At 40.6% G+C, this 17567-nt stretch overlaps 2 protein-coding genes across 5 annotated transcripts; both read right to left on the minus strand.

Annotated features, from left to right (window-relative positions):
- Positions 1-305: 305 nt before the first annotated feature.
- On the minus strand, positions 306-9310 carry LOC123519090 (V-type proton ATPase 16 kDa proteolipid subunit). The gene is made up of 4 exons (XM_045280285.1): positions 9142-9310; positions 4856-5048; positions 3622-3775; positions 306-3042 (listed from the first exon to the last, which is right to left on the minus strand). Exons 1-4 carry the CDS (start codon positions 9209-9211, stop codon positions 2983-2985), a joined length of 477 nt encoding a protein of 158 aa, XP_045136220.1. The 5' UTR covers positions 9212-9310; the 3' UTR covers positions 306-2982.
- A 993-nt stretch (positions 9311-10303) lies between these two features.
- Positions 10304-15705, minus strand: LOC123519088. Of its 4 annotated transcripts, XM_045280279.1 has the most exons (8): positions 15657-15700; positions 14907-15116; positions 14486-14788; positions 14289-14366; positions 13180-14197; positions 12924-12989; positions 12673-12815; positions 10304-10805 (listed from the first exon to the last, which is right to left on the minus strand). In XM_045280279.1, the coding sequence occupies exons 3-8, from the start codon at positions 14771-14773 to the stop codon at positions 10437-10439; spliced, it is 1962 nt and encodes a 653-aa protein (XP_045136214.1). In that variant the 5' UTR covers positions 14774-14788; positions 14907-15116; positions 15657-15700; the 3' UTR covers positions 10304-10436. The 4 variants fall into 4 exon arrangements, with proteins under 4 accessions (XP_045136214.1, XP_045136213.1, XP_045136215.1 ...); XM_045280278.1 differs by having other exon boundaries at positions 14486-15116; positions 15657-15699; XM_045280280.1 differs by having other exon boundaries at positions 10502-10801; positions 14486-15116; positions 15657-15704.
- Between the last annotated feature and the right edge of the window lie 1862 nt (positions 15706-17567).

Consider the following 17567-nt stretch of genomic DNA (forward strand, 5'->3'; position numbering starts at 1 on the left):
AGTACATGAAAAAAAATGAAGAATGAAACTACACAAGATATTTGCACACGAGTCTTGTCTTACATTCATTGTTTGCTGCTGATTTTGCAAGAGAAACACGGTAGGAGGTCTAGTAAGTTTTTTCAGCTTTTCTAGTGTCCTCCTCATCATTTCTGACTACTTACATACCTAAATGGGTAGATGTGCTGCAGTAATGGCTGGGCACAAGCTGACTCAGAGAGCAAAGCCAAAGTCACATTTAAACAATCCTGGCTGCCAGCAACTGGTTCTCTGATCACCAGGTTAAGGGAACACAAAACACTGCATGGAACATTTACTTTAATGAATGATTTTTACATCAATCTAGTCCTAGAATTACTGTACAGACAAAGTACTTCTGCTGCACTGAATACAACACACACATTACATTCAGACATTGATTTTTTTAATCAGCTGTAAGGTTACTCAGGTAGGGATTGGAAAGGGAGGGGAGGGGAGGGACTACAGACTTGAACTTTTTGTCATATCATCCTCCTCCTCTTCTCACATATATTTATATAATAGCATCTGACACTGAGTATTGTGGTATTATATAGAAGGCGACACACAAGAGGAGGCAACATGGGGATCAGGAGGGAGTGAGGCAGGGGTGTCTCTGAGGAGTGTTCATATGGCCAACAGTGAACTGTGCTCTTTAAAATTACTCCACTTAAAAGTAATATTATATTCATTAAAATATTATTACTGGTTTGATTCTAAAGGTCTCTAGTGACACTCACTCATTGAAAACCAGCAAGTCCTGTCATCTCTCACACCTGTAGTAGTATGAGTGCCACAAGGTTGCATATGACTGGCCATAAAACAGTTCACTCTGAGACAGACTGACCTGCTCCTGAGGCATCCTGGATGTGGCAAAGCCCTAAGCCAGGATGTCCATGGCTGGCTTTGAGTAACTGACTGGCTGTCTGCTGAGCCTTGTGAAACTCACTTCACGGTATTACATACAGGTATAAGAACAGTTTATGGGGACATGTGAGTTGGGGAAAATTTTCAACTAATGGGGTTTAAGAAAGGAGGGAACTGGAATCAGTCCAATTATCAATGAATCATGCACACTCCATTTGTCTGAACTTTAAAATGAACCTGCTTGGGAGAAAAAAAAAAGTACCTTTCTTAAGAGACCAAAGTCTAGTAATAAATTTAGCTTATCTTGGGTCAGATATCTGGTCCATAGGTGTCAGGAACAATTATTTACAAGTTACTTGACAGATCTATGAATCCAATTGCATTGCATATAATTTTTGTTAAGAGTAAGATGATGCCTGACATCATGAAGGACTGACATATATTAGTGCTACACTAGTACTGTACTGGAATGTAACAACCTGCCTCCTAACTTCTACTCCACTAAGTTGTGCTTTAATAATAGTATCCACATGAAAGTCACTACAGTACTAGCAGCAATATACTTTGTTCAGGATTATGTTCACATATATATGATTTCTTTACACAAACAAAAATACTTTAAAAATGGTTTAGGATTATGTTCGTATATATTATTTCTTTACACAAACAAAAATGCTTTGAAAATAATACACAACTTACAAATAAAGTACTTCAATGTCTTTTCTTTCATAATGTACAATTCAACAACCTTCCACTGATATAAATTAAAATGATGTTATCAGCAGGGACAACTTGCCCCAAGAACACTGAAATACTGCTCAATAAGGACCACGACTCAGCCCGTTCCATCAGTCCTCCATTACCACGCACCTAAGGCTACAATAAATATTTCTTATACTTTTCTAACAACCTCACAACAAACATGGCCTCAAACAAAATGAGTAATAATAATAATAATGAGAGTGATTCTAGTCACTAGAAGTTGTTCCTAGCAGACTGAGAGAGAAAAGTTATAATAGTAGTAGAAGTTGTAGTAGTAGCAGTAATAGTAATAAGTAATGATAATAGTATATTGTAGTAGTGGAGACAATGATGGTGACAATAACAAAATGAATTAAACTGGGTCCAACCATACCAGACCAAAGTGTGGTGCTGTTATAACTGGTATCAACATGTTACCAGTAATATTATGCATAACATTTGTTGTTAATATGTGAAGCTACTGTGTATAGATGTATGTCTAGTGAGTGTGTGTGTGTGTGTTTCAAGTGTAAATAAGACTTTTTTTTAATGTTTTTTGGTTTGTCATGGTAGTTGCTTGCATTTAATGTTGATGGGGCGAGCAGTAAATGATTCCAATACAGTAAGAATAGAGCAAACACCTTTTAAAGTTGATTAAGAAGCAGCTAAGTAAATAACACATGAAACATACATATTCATACCCAAATGATATGGTCTTGGCATGTTGCTCTAGACAGCCCTCTTACTGTTGCCCTTTAAGTAACCCACCAAACACCAGAAGGAAGCTGTAAGGCCCAAACACTAAAACTGGACTTGTAAGGCTGCACAAAAGGTAAGAGAAGCTGATGGATGTTCTAAAATCCCACAATTCCGTGGGGTGGTGGTGCCTCTGAGTACGTGGTGGCAGCAACACCCCAATGCCAGGTGAGTCTGTCCCCCAGTACTGGATGGTACATGACCTGCTGCAGCCCCCAGACAGGAGGACCCTTTAAGATACAATGCAGCACTAATTGATTTCATAGACAAGACTGCATTGGCTGTCCAGGTGAGTAATGCTGGCTGTAACTCTTAATTAGATACAACTGTCTGTGGTGTTGCTGTGTCAAGGAAATTTAAGGAAGAGAAAAGAAGTGGTGCAAGAAAGAAAGGGCTGAGCAGATTAGCACCATCTTACCATCGCCACCAAAACCTCACACTTACAAACGACATTCACAAACACACGCACAATTACACACAACTTGTCACACCATGAGCAGGTAAGTGGCGTGGCATGGGTGGTCCAAAATGAGGAGGAGAAAGCCAGGTGCCCACAACTTGCTGCCTGGGAAGTGGGTGAGTGGCGGGGTGACTGGGCCCTTACGAAGAGGTCTTGGTGTAAAGGTAGATGGCCACGATAAGACCATACAGACCCAGCACCTGAGGAACACCAAAAATAGGGACCACTCAGTATATATGTTATGTCAACAAGAGTCCTACACAGGTACATTTTTTTTGTTAGATACCAAAAATATTTGTTAATCCCTTCAGTACTGGGACCATGAGTTTTGAGTATGATTGGACGGTTTTAGTGAGATTAGGAATGGTCTATGGAGACTGGATGATTAATGGATAACGTCTTCACTATTTTAACCCTGACATAAGTTTCTGAAGCCACAAAGTAAGCAGAATGAAAATGAAAGTGCATCATGGTATTGAAGTGGTTATGAGTGTTTAGTATCTGCCACTAGTAGATAGTTCCATATACAAGCTTCAACTGGTCCCCTTAATTCAGTCACTAAACAATGATTAAGGTTCCCAATCTCGGCAGTGCAGCATCCCTGGTATACTACAATTTTCCATCTGTTCATACATGCCCTTAGCTAATTCCACATTCCATAAGAGCTGAACCCTAATGGACAGTAAACTTATGCTGAATGGAGAAAAATGATGTAATGTGAGGTAAGAGTAGATAATCATGGGGAGGAGGAAGAACTAACTGCTGTGATGTAGACTTACCTCAGCGAAGATAAGAATCAAGATCATGCCAACAAAGAGACGAGGCTGCTGGGCTGTTCCTCTCACTCCCGCATCACCAACAATGCCGATCGCAAAGCCAGCAGCCAGTCCAGACAGGCCCACACTGAGGCCAGCTCCCAGGTGTACAAAGCCACTGCAAACAACAATTCTTCAGGTCTTGTACTTAACACAAATACAACAATGGTCTAATGATAAGTTAAGGAAAATTATGTCTGGATATAATAAATCATATAAAATTCCATTATGATAAGTATTTTTGGGGTAATTTACTTAACTATACTGTTAACCCCTTCAGTACTGAGATGTATTTTTACCATGAGTTTTGTATGTGATTAGACCATTTTATTGACATCAGTACGGGTCTATGGAGGTCAGAAAATTAATAGCTACAGTTTTCACTATTTTAATCCCCAAGTAAGTTTCTGAGGCTGCATAAAATCACAAAATAGTAACCAGAATGAATATGAAAATGTGTCATGGTACTGAAGGGGTTAATTAAGGTTACTAAAAGTCTTCCAAAATTCATCAGATAACAAAAGCAACTTAGCCTGATGTATGTAGTGTTGTGTATGTATATAAGACTTTATCTTCTTTTCCACATCTGTGGTAAGACATACCATTTCTGGTTATAAAATGTAAAGGAAATGCTTAAAAAGAGAGTCCACTGTATAGGCTGTATAGGCAGCGACAGGCTTATCATGCATCTACTATACAGTGTGATAAAATGTTTTCATTATCACACTGAAGAATATTAACAAATATGATAGGTGTTCTTACTTTCCAGTCATGCCTCACAAGAAAATTTTAAAATCTTTATATATTTTGTTTTGTTCCATGAATATACTGGAGTGAACTGACTGAAAACTATTAACAACTACTGCCATGCTGTGATACTAACACAAAACTATCAGTTGCTACTACTCAATCATCTCCCTTGTAACTTCTGCAACCTATGCTAACTTTTCTATTCAATGTTATACACTCCTATATTCTGGGTATGTGAACTAGAATTTTTGGAAGCAGTGGTGAAAAGCCTCTCAATGTCATACTTCTCTTACTGTAATGCCTCTAACCTGTAGTAGCTAGCTAATGGTGGACAAATAGTCTATCACGTGTGAGGCTACAATATATGTGTACCAAAATAAAGTCTGCGCATGTGATCTATAGTGATGTAATGTTTAGTGTCCCTTCCTTCTCTTCCCCAATATCATACTAGTAGAGGCTGTAGCCATTGGCTGCAGAGTCCAGCTTGCCAGCGATGAGCACAGCTACTACCAGGCCGTAGATGGCAATGATACCAGCCATGACAACAGGGATGATGCACTTCATGATGAGCTCAGGCCGCATCACAGACATGGCTGCGATGCCCACACCAGACTTGGCTGTGCCATAAGCAGCACCCAGGGCTGTGGAAAGAGGTAAAGGTTGAGTTATGATCAAAGAAACAGTCACTCCCTATCACATAAAGGAAAATGCATTAGTCTGGCAACCATTCTATGGCTAAACATCGCCCACATAGCTCAATATGAAAATATTCTGTTCCTCTAATTCAAAGACCAATCAATTGTGAATAAAACCACGTAAAGCAAGGGATGCCCAAGCAATTCTTAAGACTGTGGCACTGTTACTGCTAACAGTGTTTATTTGTAGCCTGTAAAGAAACACAGCACTTGGAAGGTGTAAAGATAACTTTTAATGAATTCATCAATAAGTAACAGTCAACAGACAGGGCCCATCACCACTTGTTTGCTCTGGCCAAGCATTGTGTGGAACTCAATGAAAAATATGAAAAAACTAGTAAAGGAAATATGAGAGAAGCTGAACATCCCAATAGGAGGAAGGTCACCTGCAATATGGAAGACAAGATAGAGGAGCATTGCTCATGTGTGAAGGATGTCAATATGTCTTTTTTTTTTATATATATAAGAAGGAAACCTAGCCAAGGGCAACAAAAAACAAAGAAAAAGAAAGGCCCACTTAGTTGCCAGTCCTCTTGCAGGTCTGAGAGTTAGCCCCTTAAAAAAAAAGATAAATATCTTAGAAACTTCCCTCTCAAATGAGGTCAAGTCATAGGAAGTTGGAAATACAGAAGCAAGCAGGGAATTCCAGAGTTTACCTGAGGCAAAGAGCTTGAAGAATCAAGAGTGAATGTTTAGACAGAAGGATGGAGGTTCTTCTGCCTACCAGTACCAAAGTCAAATATATAATAATCTTGTTTGACATATTTGTAGTTGTTTCTTAGATCTACTGGACTGACAAGTAGATCTAAGAAACAACTACAAATATGTCAAAACAAGATTATTAGATTTATTTTAGGCTTAGACCCCAGATCTCATATAGGACAAGCGGAGAGAAAACAAGTAAATATGCTTAGTGTTAAGAATAGGGTAAAAGAATTAAAATTAAGCCACGCACACAATATTCATAACAACAGAGGACCAACATATCTTGCAGAACACTTCCAAAGAAAAACAGATACCCATACAATTGGGACAAGAAATAATGATTTGAACTTTTGTATGTCAATCGCACAGGGTCCCTCAGCACATACATTCTATCACACAGCCATTAGAGACTGGAACTCATTACCAAAAAACCTACAAATCATAAAATCCAAACACCTGTTCAAAGTAGCTCTCAGGAAATATTTACAGGATGAAGAAAGAGCTGCTGAATCAAATGACTATGTTTATTTTTAACCATGACTGTCTTAGAATGTAGATTTAGGCTTTACTGTTAATTTTATGGAAGAGTAGGTAAATAAGTCTTAGATTTAGTATTACTGTGTGCCATTTCTATATGTATAATGACTCCTGTGCTGTCTGCCCCATCTTGCTGGATAGAAAAAGGGACCCTACTGGAAATAAGTTGTTAAACTTTAGTTGGTCATCCTGGAGGAAATATCTATGTACATTCAGTTGTTTTATACTTTGCCTGTAATGCACATGAAGAATCCAAATAAACTTACTTACTTACTTACTTACTTACTTAATCTTAAATTCTAAAATGTGTCTGATCTTTTTTTGACAAGAGACAATAAATCTGTATAAAGGCAATGAAGGTGTAGGAAAATCAGGCCAGCATTCTACATGTATCACTGGTGGTCATATGACAGTCACCTCTATCACACTGTTTACCTTATCACCTTTATCAATCACTCTGCCACCATTTCATTTTGAGGTTAAGGTGTCTTAATATAATTTTTGGTTCTGTCACTGCATGTGTATATATTTTCCTTTTTTGCCTCTTGATTTTATCGCTATACTGAACAATTTTCTGCTCAAAGATGTGAGATATGGATCTTATAGATTCCCACCCGATTGTGCGAAAAACTCACTAGCCTGACATAATAAGAGCAAAAATAGAAGTCTTAATAGGAGACCTCTCACCTTCGCTATATATATAAAACACTTAACACTTTACTAAGCGTGAGAGACCTTCATGCACATGTTCTAAATTCTCTCACTAGTCAAGAAGCCATTAGCAGGACACAGGAACTCAATGCAGCAAAAATACCTTTTGAGCAAGGCTTGATGGGTAAACATTTAATACTCAATTAACTTGAGATTTATTGCATGCAACCACCGTTACCATAACACACACACACACACGGCCCGGTAGCTCAGTTGTTAGAGCGCTAGCTTCACAAGCCAGAGGACCGGGGTTCGATTCCCCGGCCGGGTGGAGATATTTGGATGTGTCTCCTTTCACGTGTAGCCCCTGTTCACCTAGCAGTGAGTAGGTACGGGATGTAAATCGAGGAGTTGTGACCTTGTTGTCCCGGTGTGTGGTGTGTGCCTGGTCTCAGGCCTATCCGAAGATCGGAAATAATGAGCTCTGAGCTCGTTCCGTAGGGTAACGTCAGGCTGTCTCGTCAGAGACTGCAGCAGATCAAACAGTGAATTACACACACCGCGTAGAGTAGTGGTTAGCACGCTCGACTCTGTCGAGAGGGCCGGGTTTGAGTCCCGGCGCGGCGAGGCAAATGGGCAAGCCTCTTAATGTGTGGCCCCTGTTCACCTAGCAGTAAATAGGTACAGGATGTAACTCGAGGGGTTGTGGCCTCGCTTTCCCGGTGTGTGGAGTGTGTAGTGGTCTCAGTCTTACCCGAAGATCGGTCTATGACCTCTGAGCTCGCTCCGTAATGGGGAAGACTGGCTGGGTGACCAGCAGATGACCGAGGTGAATTACACACACACACACACACACACACACACACACACACACACACACACACACACACACACACACTCTAAGATCATGAAAAGTCAATGATTGAGGAACATTAAAAAGTTTAGCTTTCACATAGGTCAGTGGACATCTGGAATAGATTGAATGAAGAGATTGTAACAGCAGAAAGTGTGTAAAATTTTAAGGAAAAGTTGGACAAAAATAGTTATGGATACAGATCACAGTTAAGACTGCTCAAACCCTGTAATATACAACTAGGTAAGTACACACACATACACACGCACAGTTATTTCCTTAACCACTTGAGTACCATGATGCATTTCCATATTCATTCTGCTTACAATTTGGTGATTCTGTATAGCTTTAGAAACTTATGTGGGTATAGTGAAAACTGTGGCCATTAATCTTCTGACAACCATAGACTCTTCCTAATGCCAATAAAATGGCCTAATCGTACACAAATCTTAAGGTAGAAATATGTCCCAGTACAGAAGGGGTTAAGGCTATAAGTATTTCCCATCAATACTGGGCTCCTTAAACAGGTTTACACTAATAAGCCAGCAGCTCCTTGGTATTTGCAGATTACGGCAATCTGAACTGGCTTGGCATCGACACCCTGTAGATCATGCCATCAAGAAGCGCATGGAACACAAGCCTGAGAAATGCTGTGATCTGCCAACTCTCATGTATATCTAGCACTGTGTATGAGGATTAGTATTTAAATGTGACAATGTGATCCTGTACTGTATTGAAATCTTTAGTTGCAATATCCTTTCTGTCCATGAAACTCACAAATCAAGCAGCTGTTCCTTGCATTGAACCCGACAGTTTGATCAATGGGTTGCTCGAAAGTGTGGCATATGCTGTAATACCAGGGAATGGAGCACATAGCATACTTCACCCCATTAGTCTACCGTATGACTAAGACCCACACTACAGATTACGTCATAGTTGTAGAAAGACAGAAAAAGACAAAACAAAAAAAAAATAAATGAATGCAGTCACTTTTAATAGACTCCAAATTACACAATAATATCAGAGAGAGAGAGAGAGAGAGAGAGAGAGAGAGAGAGAGAGAGAGAGAGAGAGAGAGAGAGAGAGAGAGAGAGTTGACATGTGAATTCAAAACACATTAAGAGCCATCCTTGCCCTGACACTCCTTCCCTGACATCCACACCACCCCGTAAGCTAACAGCCCGGGGCAGGTGACAGACAGCGGCAGGAATTTGTTTATGTTCAAAGATGACAGCTGAACAATCCCACCCAGTCCATTATGTTCCCTCCTCCTGGCCTTATTTCCCTACTCACCGCTGAATATCATGGCCGCCGAAGCTCCCATGGCGCCGAAGAACGGGGAATACACAGGATTGGCGTTCATTTTGACGTGCTAAGGGAGTTCTGGCAGGAAATGCAGCAGCAGAAGAAGCGGCGAGACTCAGCTGTGGGAAAATGGCACTGGTGTTGGCGGGTCAGCTGTGTCGCGCCCTGCTATTGGTTCTCACTTCTACTGACGGACCTCTCGTGGCCTCCCATTGGCTCTCTTTCTTAGTATTAGATTCTCTCAGCCAATCAGCGAGCAGGTCTCAAAGCTATCGACGCCCCACATGATCAATACAGAGGCTCATGGACTCTCCCCGCCCTGCCTCAGCCGCTCCTCCCTGCCAGCCCACTCGCAGCAAACGAGTCTAGCCACGTTGCAGACGACGTCAATGAGTGCCACTTGCATTGACAGATCCCGGCCCGTATTTTGAAACGCTCCCATGCTGTGTTCTTCAAAGTTTCAGCATGTCTTGTTTTGTTATTTCAGGCTCTAATGGATGATATATTAGGGTTTTCAAGGGAGTTTTCATGTTTTTAGTCATGTTTAAGCAACAATACTAGCTTTTTCATCGATAGGGAAACACACCCCATGAGGAGACTATACTCATCATCTCTGTAGCCTTTGTAAATGGTCCATGTGACAGAACAAAGCTTTCAAGAATGTGTGCTTGATAATTCCCACAAAAATGATTTCTCAAATGCTGTTGACAAGGCAGATCAGATTTTCATGGCTGTCTTGTTTGTTTCATAATTGGTGTACCTATATACCTAGGTAGGAAGAATGGTTAGAATTAATATCCGTGAAGACAATGCCATGTTCTATTATAACCTGATAAATGTAAGAGACCAGACACATGAATTGACGTTTCAGAATGCTGGTGCTGGTGCGCTTTTATTTTATTGCGTTACATGCATGTATTCCTACGCAAGTATATACCAATTAAATGTGTAATCCTTTTTTTATGATGGCTACATATGAAATACAACAAATACTTTCTGTAAGCAACTTCATCACATCAAACAGCTCGATCTGTTTTTACGCAGTACTAGCTATATAGTGTTAATATTAATTTTTACAAACTTTTCTTTTCATCTTTTAATTGGTTGATCTATTTTTCCCTATACTGCCTTTGTTGGAAAAATAAAAACATTTTGACTACCTAAAATACATTTTTTTTTCTTTACTGTTTAAGCACATATATAAACATGTATAGTTTCTTCACTTTATAACGCACAATAGCAACATTAGTTCTGCCCAAGCGTCATGAAAACACAACATATGGTTAAATAACAATAGTCATCGAGGAAGAGGAGCTCAGTGAGTGCCTATCCTCAGGCGTCATAATACTAGAGTGTTGTTGAATGGAGCCCTGCTGATGACTCAATCTCTCCGCTGTGCCGTGGCCTTGTGGAGGTATGTCATACTCCCAGCTTTGGTCATGATGCGAAGGGTTGTGGTAATGCAAGGTAGGGTCGTGCAGGGTGCGGTAACTTAAAAATAGCTCCCGCGTAGCCCCGTTGTCATGGTGGTGGTGGTGGTGTGGTGTTTCAACTGGAAACTCGTGGTCGTCATGCAGGTTGTCTGGTGTGATGATTGTCCTCTGGAAGGTTCCACGCTTAGCGATCTGCTGGGTAAGCTGGTAGGATCCTTTCTGGTATGTACGAGAAAATATTTACCTTAGTTTACCATATTTAATAATTTCTTCTTGATCTTTGATATTTAAGAAAACGAGATAGTAATCTAAGCAGGATGACTCAAGAGTTTTCTATCCTATGTGTGTTAATTTTTGGGTTATTAAATGGATTGAGTGCAATACTTCGCTTTAACTGGCCTATCTTTCTTTTCTTTTTATACTTGTACTTGTAAGAGGCTTTATGCAAGGGGCCAGGCAATCACATGCTTAACATCTCCATAAACTTTTTAAGGCAAACTGTCATGCAAGGGAATGCATTACTCTATACAGACCGCAATAACTGATGTAGAAGTAGTAATAGAAGACGGAAAAAAGGTAGAAAAAAAAAAAAAAAGAAGACGAAGATAGAACTAGTAGTAGTAGTAGTAGTAGCAGTAAAAGAAGAAGAAATAGTAGTAGCAGTAAAAGAAGTAGTAGCAGTAAGTAATAAAAGAAGTAGTAGAAGTAGTAGTATTAGTAGAAGAGGAAAAAGAAGAAACCCCAGTACGTATTATCAACTTATCATATACTCATTTAGAAGATAAATAAACATTTTTTTTTTTATACTAAAGAAAACAACATGAGCTATTCAAAATAGTATCAAAGAAGGAAAATCTGGCCAAGTACGATTAGATCAACTGTTACACCATAGTCGCCATCCATGGTGACTCGATGGCTGGCAATGAGAGAACATGGCAGTCATTCAGAACGGTTGACAGTGTTTATATAGGCTAAGTACTTACATGCTGTTAGCCACACTCTCCTCGACGAAAGGGAGTACTTGTGAAGCCAAAGGTTAGCGTGTTAGGGAATGTATAAGTTATGTTGCAGGGTGTCTATTGCAGCCGTGCTCAGAGGGAAGGCCAGGCGTGCTCCCTCCTTGTGTGACTTTAATGCGTTATCGCCAATACTCAGCGAGGCATTTTAGTGTTGGTTTATTATTGCTTATACTTGCATCGTAGCGCCGCATGACAGCATGGTGAGGTGTTTGGCGGAAGTATTAACCCCTCCAATATTGAGACACAATTTTCCCTTGAAATTTATTTACCCTTAGGCCATCTTATTGACATTAGGAAGGATCTATGGAGGTCAGAAGATTAATGGCCACAGTCTTCACTATTTTAATCCCCCACATGAGTTCTGCGGGAAGTATTAATCCCTCCTGTGCTGGGACACATTTTTTCCTTGAGATTTGTGTACCATTAGGCCATTTTATTGACATTAGAAGGGTCTATGAAGGTCAGGAGATTAATGGCCACAGTCTCCACTATTCTAATCCCCCACATGAGTTTCTGAAGCTGTATAAAATCACCAATTAGTAAGCAGAATGAATATAGAAACGCGTCATGGTGCTGAAGGGGTTAAGCCGCTTGTTTATTTCTCCATTTTTTTTTTTTTTAGAATATTGGTCAGTACGAAAGAGACCATTGTCAAAGTCCGTCACGTAGTCTCGGAGTTTTGATTTATGCATAAAAGACGAATGGGCAGATGAAATTAAGTATAACAATTGAGTGAATGAACATATACTGAAAAAAGCAACAAAATTCAAGAGATCGAGTGTGTTATATTTTCCAAATTTGCGATACCAGAGAATTTTTAATTTTGATGAAGGTTGAGTGAATCTGAGAGCTAATTCATAACTCTTTATGCCAAATGAATCACTAGACATTCATCTTTTTTAGTTAAGATTCCTTGTGGCCGCCAGGCATAACAAGCTAAGCAGTAATGCAGCACTTCTCCGAAAGATCTGGAAATACGTACTTTATAACGGAGAATGATCTAACGCGAGGACCCGAGGAGAGTCCCCGTTGGAGCTTGATGGTGGTGTGATGTTGTGTGAGGTTACCTGGGAGCGCTTGCGGAGATGATAGATGCAATAGAGCAACACCAAGACGACCACCGCGGCGACGACAACAAGCAGGCCAAAGTAGATAGGTTCCTCCCACCACTTTCTCTCCGGGTGCTCGCTCACCTCCTCCAAGCTCACTTCTGGAGAGTCAAAGTATGAATGTACCTGTGTCACGGCGGGACGGACCAGTGATTGTAATGTGTCTCATGCAGGAGCACTCTACAAGGAGATTCAAATTGCAATCGTACCTTGTATAGGGTGAGGGCGCTGCGTGGAAACATTGCTGCTGGTGGGGGTCAGGTCACATGCCAGCGCTGTGGTGTGTCCAAAAGCAAGACTTTAAGGAAGCACACACACACACGAGAGAGAGAGAGAGAGAGAGAGAGAGAGAGAGAGAGAGAGAGAGAGAGATATTGTATCATGCTATTTTTAATCTGATGAATAGGTGACGAGTCTTCATAACGTTTGTCAAAGAAGTGGTAAACTGCATTTCCTCTCACTAACCTGCACAAAAACTGCAGCGTGGGTCGATATCGATACAGTGGCAGGGGTCAGCCATCTCCTCCATGCTACTCACCTCACACAGTGCCAAACGGCTCTCCTCCTTGGTGTTTCTCCCTGTCCGTCTCATAAACCTCAAACAGCCAGAGATAATCGCGTTGTTCATAGTGAGGTTGTGAGTGGCTAGGCACAAGGAGTTCGCAGAGCTGTCAGCCACCACGCCACTGAGAACCACCGAGTCAAGAGGACTTTGGGCGACGAAGGCGGGGCTAAATCCAGACAAAAATTTGACGTTTGACAGTTCGAGTGTTGCCCCATGGCCGAGGATGAGGGACTTTTCATGTGCTACCATGCTCTGCACATCCCGCACGATGACCTGACCCTCGGGCGTCTTAACTGTTACCGATTTTTCCCGTAACAGAAAAGCAGGGACGTTAATCACCTGCAGCTTGTTGACAGCTACAGCTTTGATGTTCATTTCTAAGGCTATTGTTAAGGAGACACGAAGGGCCAAGTTTAGGACGGCTTCCATGCCGTCCGTTTCTACTACCAGTTTTCTTGTGAGCTGCACCTTCACCCACACATAAGGCGCTAATACACTTTTGGTTTTAAACGTTACAAAGTTGGCATTACTTACTAACACATTTATTTGCGGAAAATGACGATATCCCAGGATACTTTCCATGTGTTTATTGGACACATCATCAGCATTTATGATTTCTTCAGTTTCCACGACCAGTGCTTCTTGAGGGAAAGTCAAATCTTCGAACGTGCCTTCCACGCTCAAAGTGAAATCCGTGACTCTGTGGGCGAGAACTCTTGCAGCCATCTTGACCTCATCCACATCTGTGATGACGAGCTTTTGGAGGGAAGTGCCAAGGCTGTTGGAACACAGCCACACGTAAGCCTTGTCCTTGAGATGCAGGTCTCTTTCCTCGCCTGAAGACTCCACCACAAGCAGTTCCGCGCTCTTACACCCCGAGTCGTCAAGAAAAGAGGAAGATGACAAAGTTAGGTTGTCCTGGAAAAAAGAGATGAAGAAAATTGATGAACGAGGCAATGCTTGGTGACACTACCATGCACACAACACACCATCTAGGGCCTACACCTACCTTGTCTTGCTCATCAAAAGGCCGTAACAACTGTGCGCCATTGCCACACTTCCCGTCGATAATGACTGCCACAGACTCCTGAGATATGAACATTAACGTCAGTGATAATCATGGCTCTATAGATAACAATAAATATATATCGTTGAAAGCCTATAACTTTGCAACTAGTCTGTTAAGCTCAAGACAGCAAACCTTACATTGATAAGTGACCTGCAGGTAGAAAGAGACGCTAACCCGCGGAAACAGTCACACATGGTCTCCAAAGGCTTCGCTGATCTCGGCACTCGCTCGAGGGACCCAAGGCGTGGCTGCTCATCGCGACTCTTCCACCTCCCAAGGAGCTCGTCTTGCATATTTTGTTTCTCAGGTTTCCAGCCAGTATCCTTCGGGACTAGAGTAGATTGGTACTGTTCGATACCAGCCGGACGGTCTCCCTCCACAAGCACCAGCGCCATCACAAAAATCGTCAATGAAATCTCTTTCATCGTTCACTGCAATGTCTTTACGGAGAAAAAAAAATAGTGAACACTTACAACTGTACTATGTTAGAAAAAAAATCAGAAATTCATTCAGTCGAGTGAAAGTTAAGTCTTGCAAGGAGAAGCAACGGTCACTGACACTAATGTCTTGCGCGAACGCTCCGGGAAGACTGTGGTGGTGGCTGGCTTTCCCATGTGCGAGGTCGTCTTTTATCAGCGTGGCAGTGCGGAGCATAGTTGTCATTTACTTGCGCTTCAGAGCCGCCCCGCACTGACCAGAACTAGGCACTGTACCGGCCTCTCACAGTGTTCCGCATGGCAGTAGCTTCACTTGATATACAGAGCGTATCTACAATACATATGGAAGCAGAATGAAAACACTGAAATTGAAGTAAACATGAGGGAAAGCTAACGAGGAAAGGCGCAGAGGGTTGATACGCACCGGGCTATCAGGACGGCAGCACCAAGAAAGGGGACTCTCTCTCCAGCACCTCCACAATGCTAGTATTGGTGGTGGCAGTGCTGGTGGGGTCACAAGGCTGGTAAATGGTTCTAACTCGTGAATTACAGCATCTCAGAGTTAAATACCGAAAGACAGAATGACGCCATAACTTAACATAGAGTAATAGAAAAAAAAAATATATATAAATAAATAAATAAATAAATATATATATATATATATATATATATATATATATATATATATATATATATATATATATATATATATATATATATATATATATATATATATATATATATATATATATATATATATATATATATATATATATATATATATATATATATATATATATATATATATATATATATATATATATATATATATATATATATATATATATAGTCCAATACATAATTTCCGTACAGGTTTTTGTTGCATAACAGTGCCGAAATGTCCCCACGCGGCAGCTTCCCCGGTGGTGTCCGTCAGTTCCTCTCCTTGCTTGTAACAACTGGCGGTGTGACAGGAACGTGTGGCGCCTCGTCTTCAGTGCTTGTCATTGATGAATCAACACCACCAGTGCACGGAGGCGTCGTGTTGGCAGCGTGTCCAAAGATAGATAAACGTAACACGAACTTTTGTCTGCATTCTGAAACGCTGAGGGTAATTTATCTCGGCTACTACTCGTACTACATGTAACAGATTCTCTCTGAAGTCCAGTTATACAATAGCAATGATTTCCTTCTACCACTACTACTACTGCTACTACTACTGCTGCTACTACTGCTACTACTACTACTACTACTATTACTACTACTACTACTACTACTACTACTACTACCAGTACTGCTGCTACTACTGCTACTGCTACTACTACACATCTCCTTTTCTTCCTTTCTTTTATCAATTAGTATAGAATAACCTCACCATCACCAGAATCATCAAAACACTCACTTAAAATCTTTACACATACTCGTTAACCCTTCAGTACTGGGACACATTTTTTACCGTGAGATTTTGTACAATTAGACCATTTCATTAACATTAGGAACATTCTATGGAGGTCAGAAGATTAATGGCCAGAGTCTTCATTGTTTTAAGCCCCACATAAGTTTCTGAAGCTGTATAAAATCACCATATAGGAAGTAGAATAAGTATGGAAACGCGTCATGGTACTAAAGGGGTTAAAAAGCAGGAAAAAATAAGGCTAAGACGCTGAAAAATCTCAGTGAATGACGAGTAGGTAATCTGTACAGTGGAAAAACACATCCATAGGAACCTGAAGACGCATTTCTATGACCCTTCAATATAATCCGACGTATAGTAAGTGTTTTCATATACGATTCGCGGGGAACTATACTTGCTAACCCCCGTACGATTGAAAATAGAAAGAAACAAAGCAGGATATTCATGAGAAAGGATGATAAAAGATATGTGTGGGTAAATTCATGGCTTCTTGCAGCTTCCCTTATTTTTGTCAACGTCTTAAAGCGTGAATTAAAATGAAAATGAAAATGGTTACTACTTTGGGCAAACATCACACTTATTTTCTTTTGCGTGCGAAAAAGACCAATAAAAACAGAGAGAGAGAGAGAGAGAGAGAGAGAGAGAGAGAGAGAGAGAGAGAGAGAGAGTAAAAAAAGGGAAAGATAAACATGCAACGTTAGTAATTTTGTCTCTCCACTTACGACAACAACAACGATAACAACGATAATAGCTAATGTAAAGGAGAACTTTCAACAATATCCTTAGGCGTTATAGAAACCGACCTTGTCATGAAAGGAATCAAGTACAAGGAACGCTGCATAGAGACACTCATATTTCTGGACCAAGAAACTAATATCCGTTCATAGGAAGTTGTTGCAGTTACATCATCTTACGTCAGGCAGATGAGAGGGCGAGTGTTTGGGAAAGATTGGTTCTCTCACCAGGATTATTTTCAAAAGATTACGATGATTAGTTGGCTTTTCATGAACGTTTTTTATTCTTTTAATTTCTTTACAATGACGATGCAAAACCTTATCATAGAAACTTTCGCATATAGACTGTAGTGTCTAAGCGTAAGATTTTGCGTTAGAGACCATAAGTTTGTGTATAAAATGGTAATTAGGCCACAAAAAAATGAAGACACTCCCAAGGACTGGCAAGCTGCTGGAGCGTGAAGTGAAAAAAAGACCCTTTCACCACTGACAAGGAACGGAAGGAAGCACAGTACCACACCCCGATGTACTGGAAGAGGTGGCATATGTAGAACACTTGAAAAAGGAATTAATTTCAAATAGTTTAAAACAAACACAATGAAAAAAAAAAAAAAACATCGCATGCAGAAAAAAA

The sequence above is a fragment of the Portunus trituberculatus genome, chromosome 44 (genome assembly GCF_017591435.1).
Source record: "Portunus trituberculatus isolate SZX2019 chromosome 44, ASM1759143v1, whole genome shotgun sequence".
Taxonomy (NCBI): domain Eukaryota; kingdom Metazoa; phylum Arthropoda; class Malacostraca; order Decapoda; family Portunidae; genus Portunus; species Portunus trituberculatus.

What these genes read in the sequence shown, in the direction of transcription:
- LOC123519090 (XM_045280285.1), bottom strand. Translation starts at nt 9,211, where the DNA reads ATGAACGCCAATCCTGTGTATTCCCCGTTCTTCGGCGCCATGGGAGCT. An exon ending in GGCGGCCATGATATTCAGCG is followed by an intron (nt 5,049 to 9,141) that starts GTGAGTAGGGAA and finishes CTCTTTCCACAG; the next exon opens with CCCTGGGTGCTGCTTATGGC. An exon ending in AATGGCTACAGCCTCTACTA is followed by an intron (nt 3,776 to 4,855) that starts GTATGATATTGG and finishes TGTTGTTTGCAG; the next exon opens with TGGCTTTGTACACCTGGGAG.
- LOC123519088 (XM_045280279.1), bottom strand. Translation starts at nt 14,773, where the DNA reads ATGAAAGAGATTTCATTGACGATTTTTGTGATGGCGCTGGTGCTTGTG. An exon ending in CTTTTGATGAGCAAGACAAG is followed by an intron (nt 14,198 to 14,288) that starts GTAGGTGTAGGC and finishes TCTTTTTTCCAG; the next exon opens with GACAACCTAACTTTGTCATC. An exon ending in ATCTCCGCAAGCGCTCCCAG is followed by an intron (nt 10,806 to 12,672) that starts GTAACCTCACAC and finishes CGTACATACCAG; the next exon opens with AAAGGATCCTACCAGCTTAC.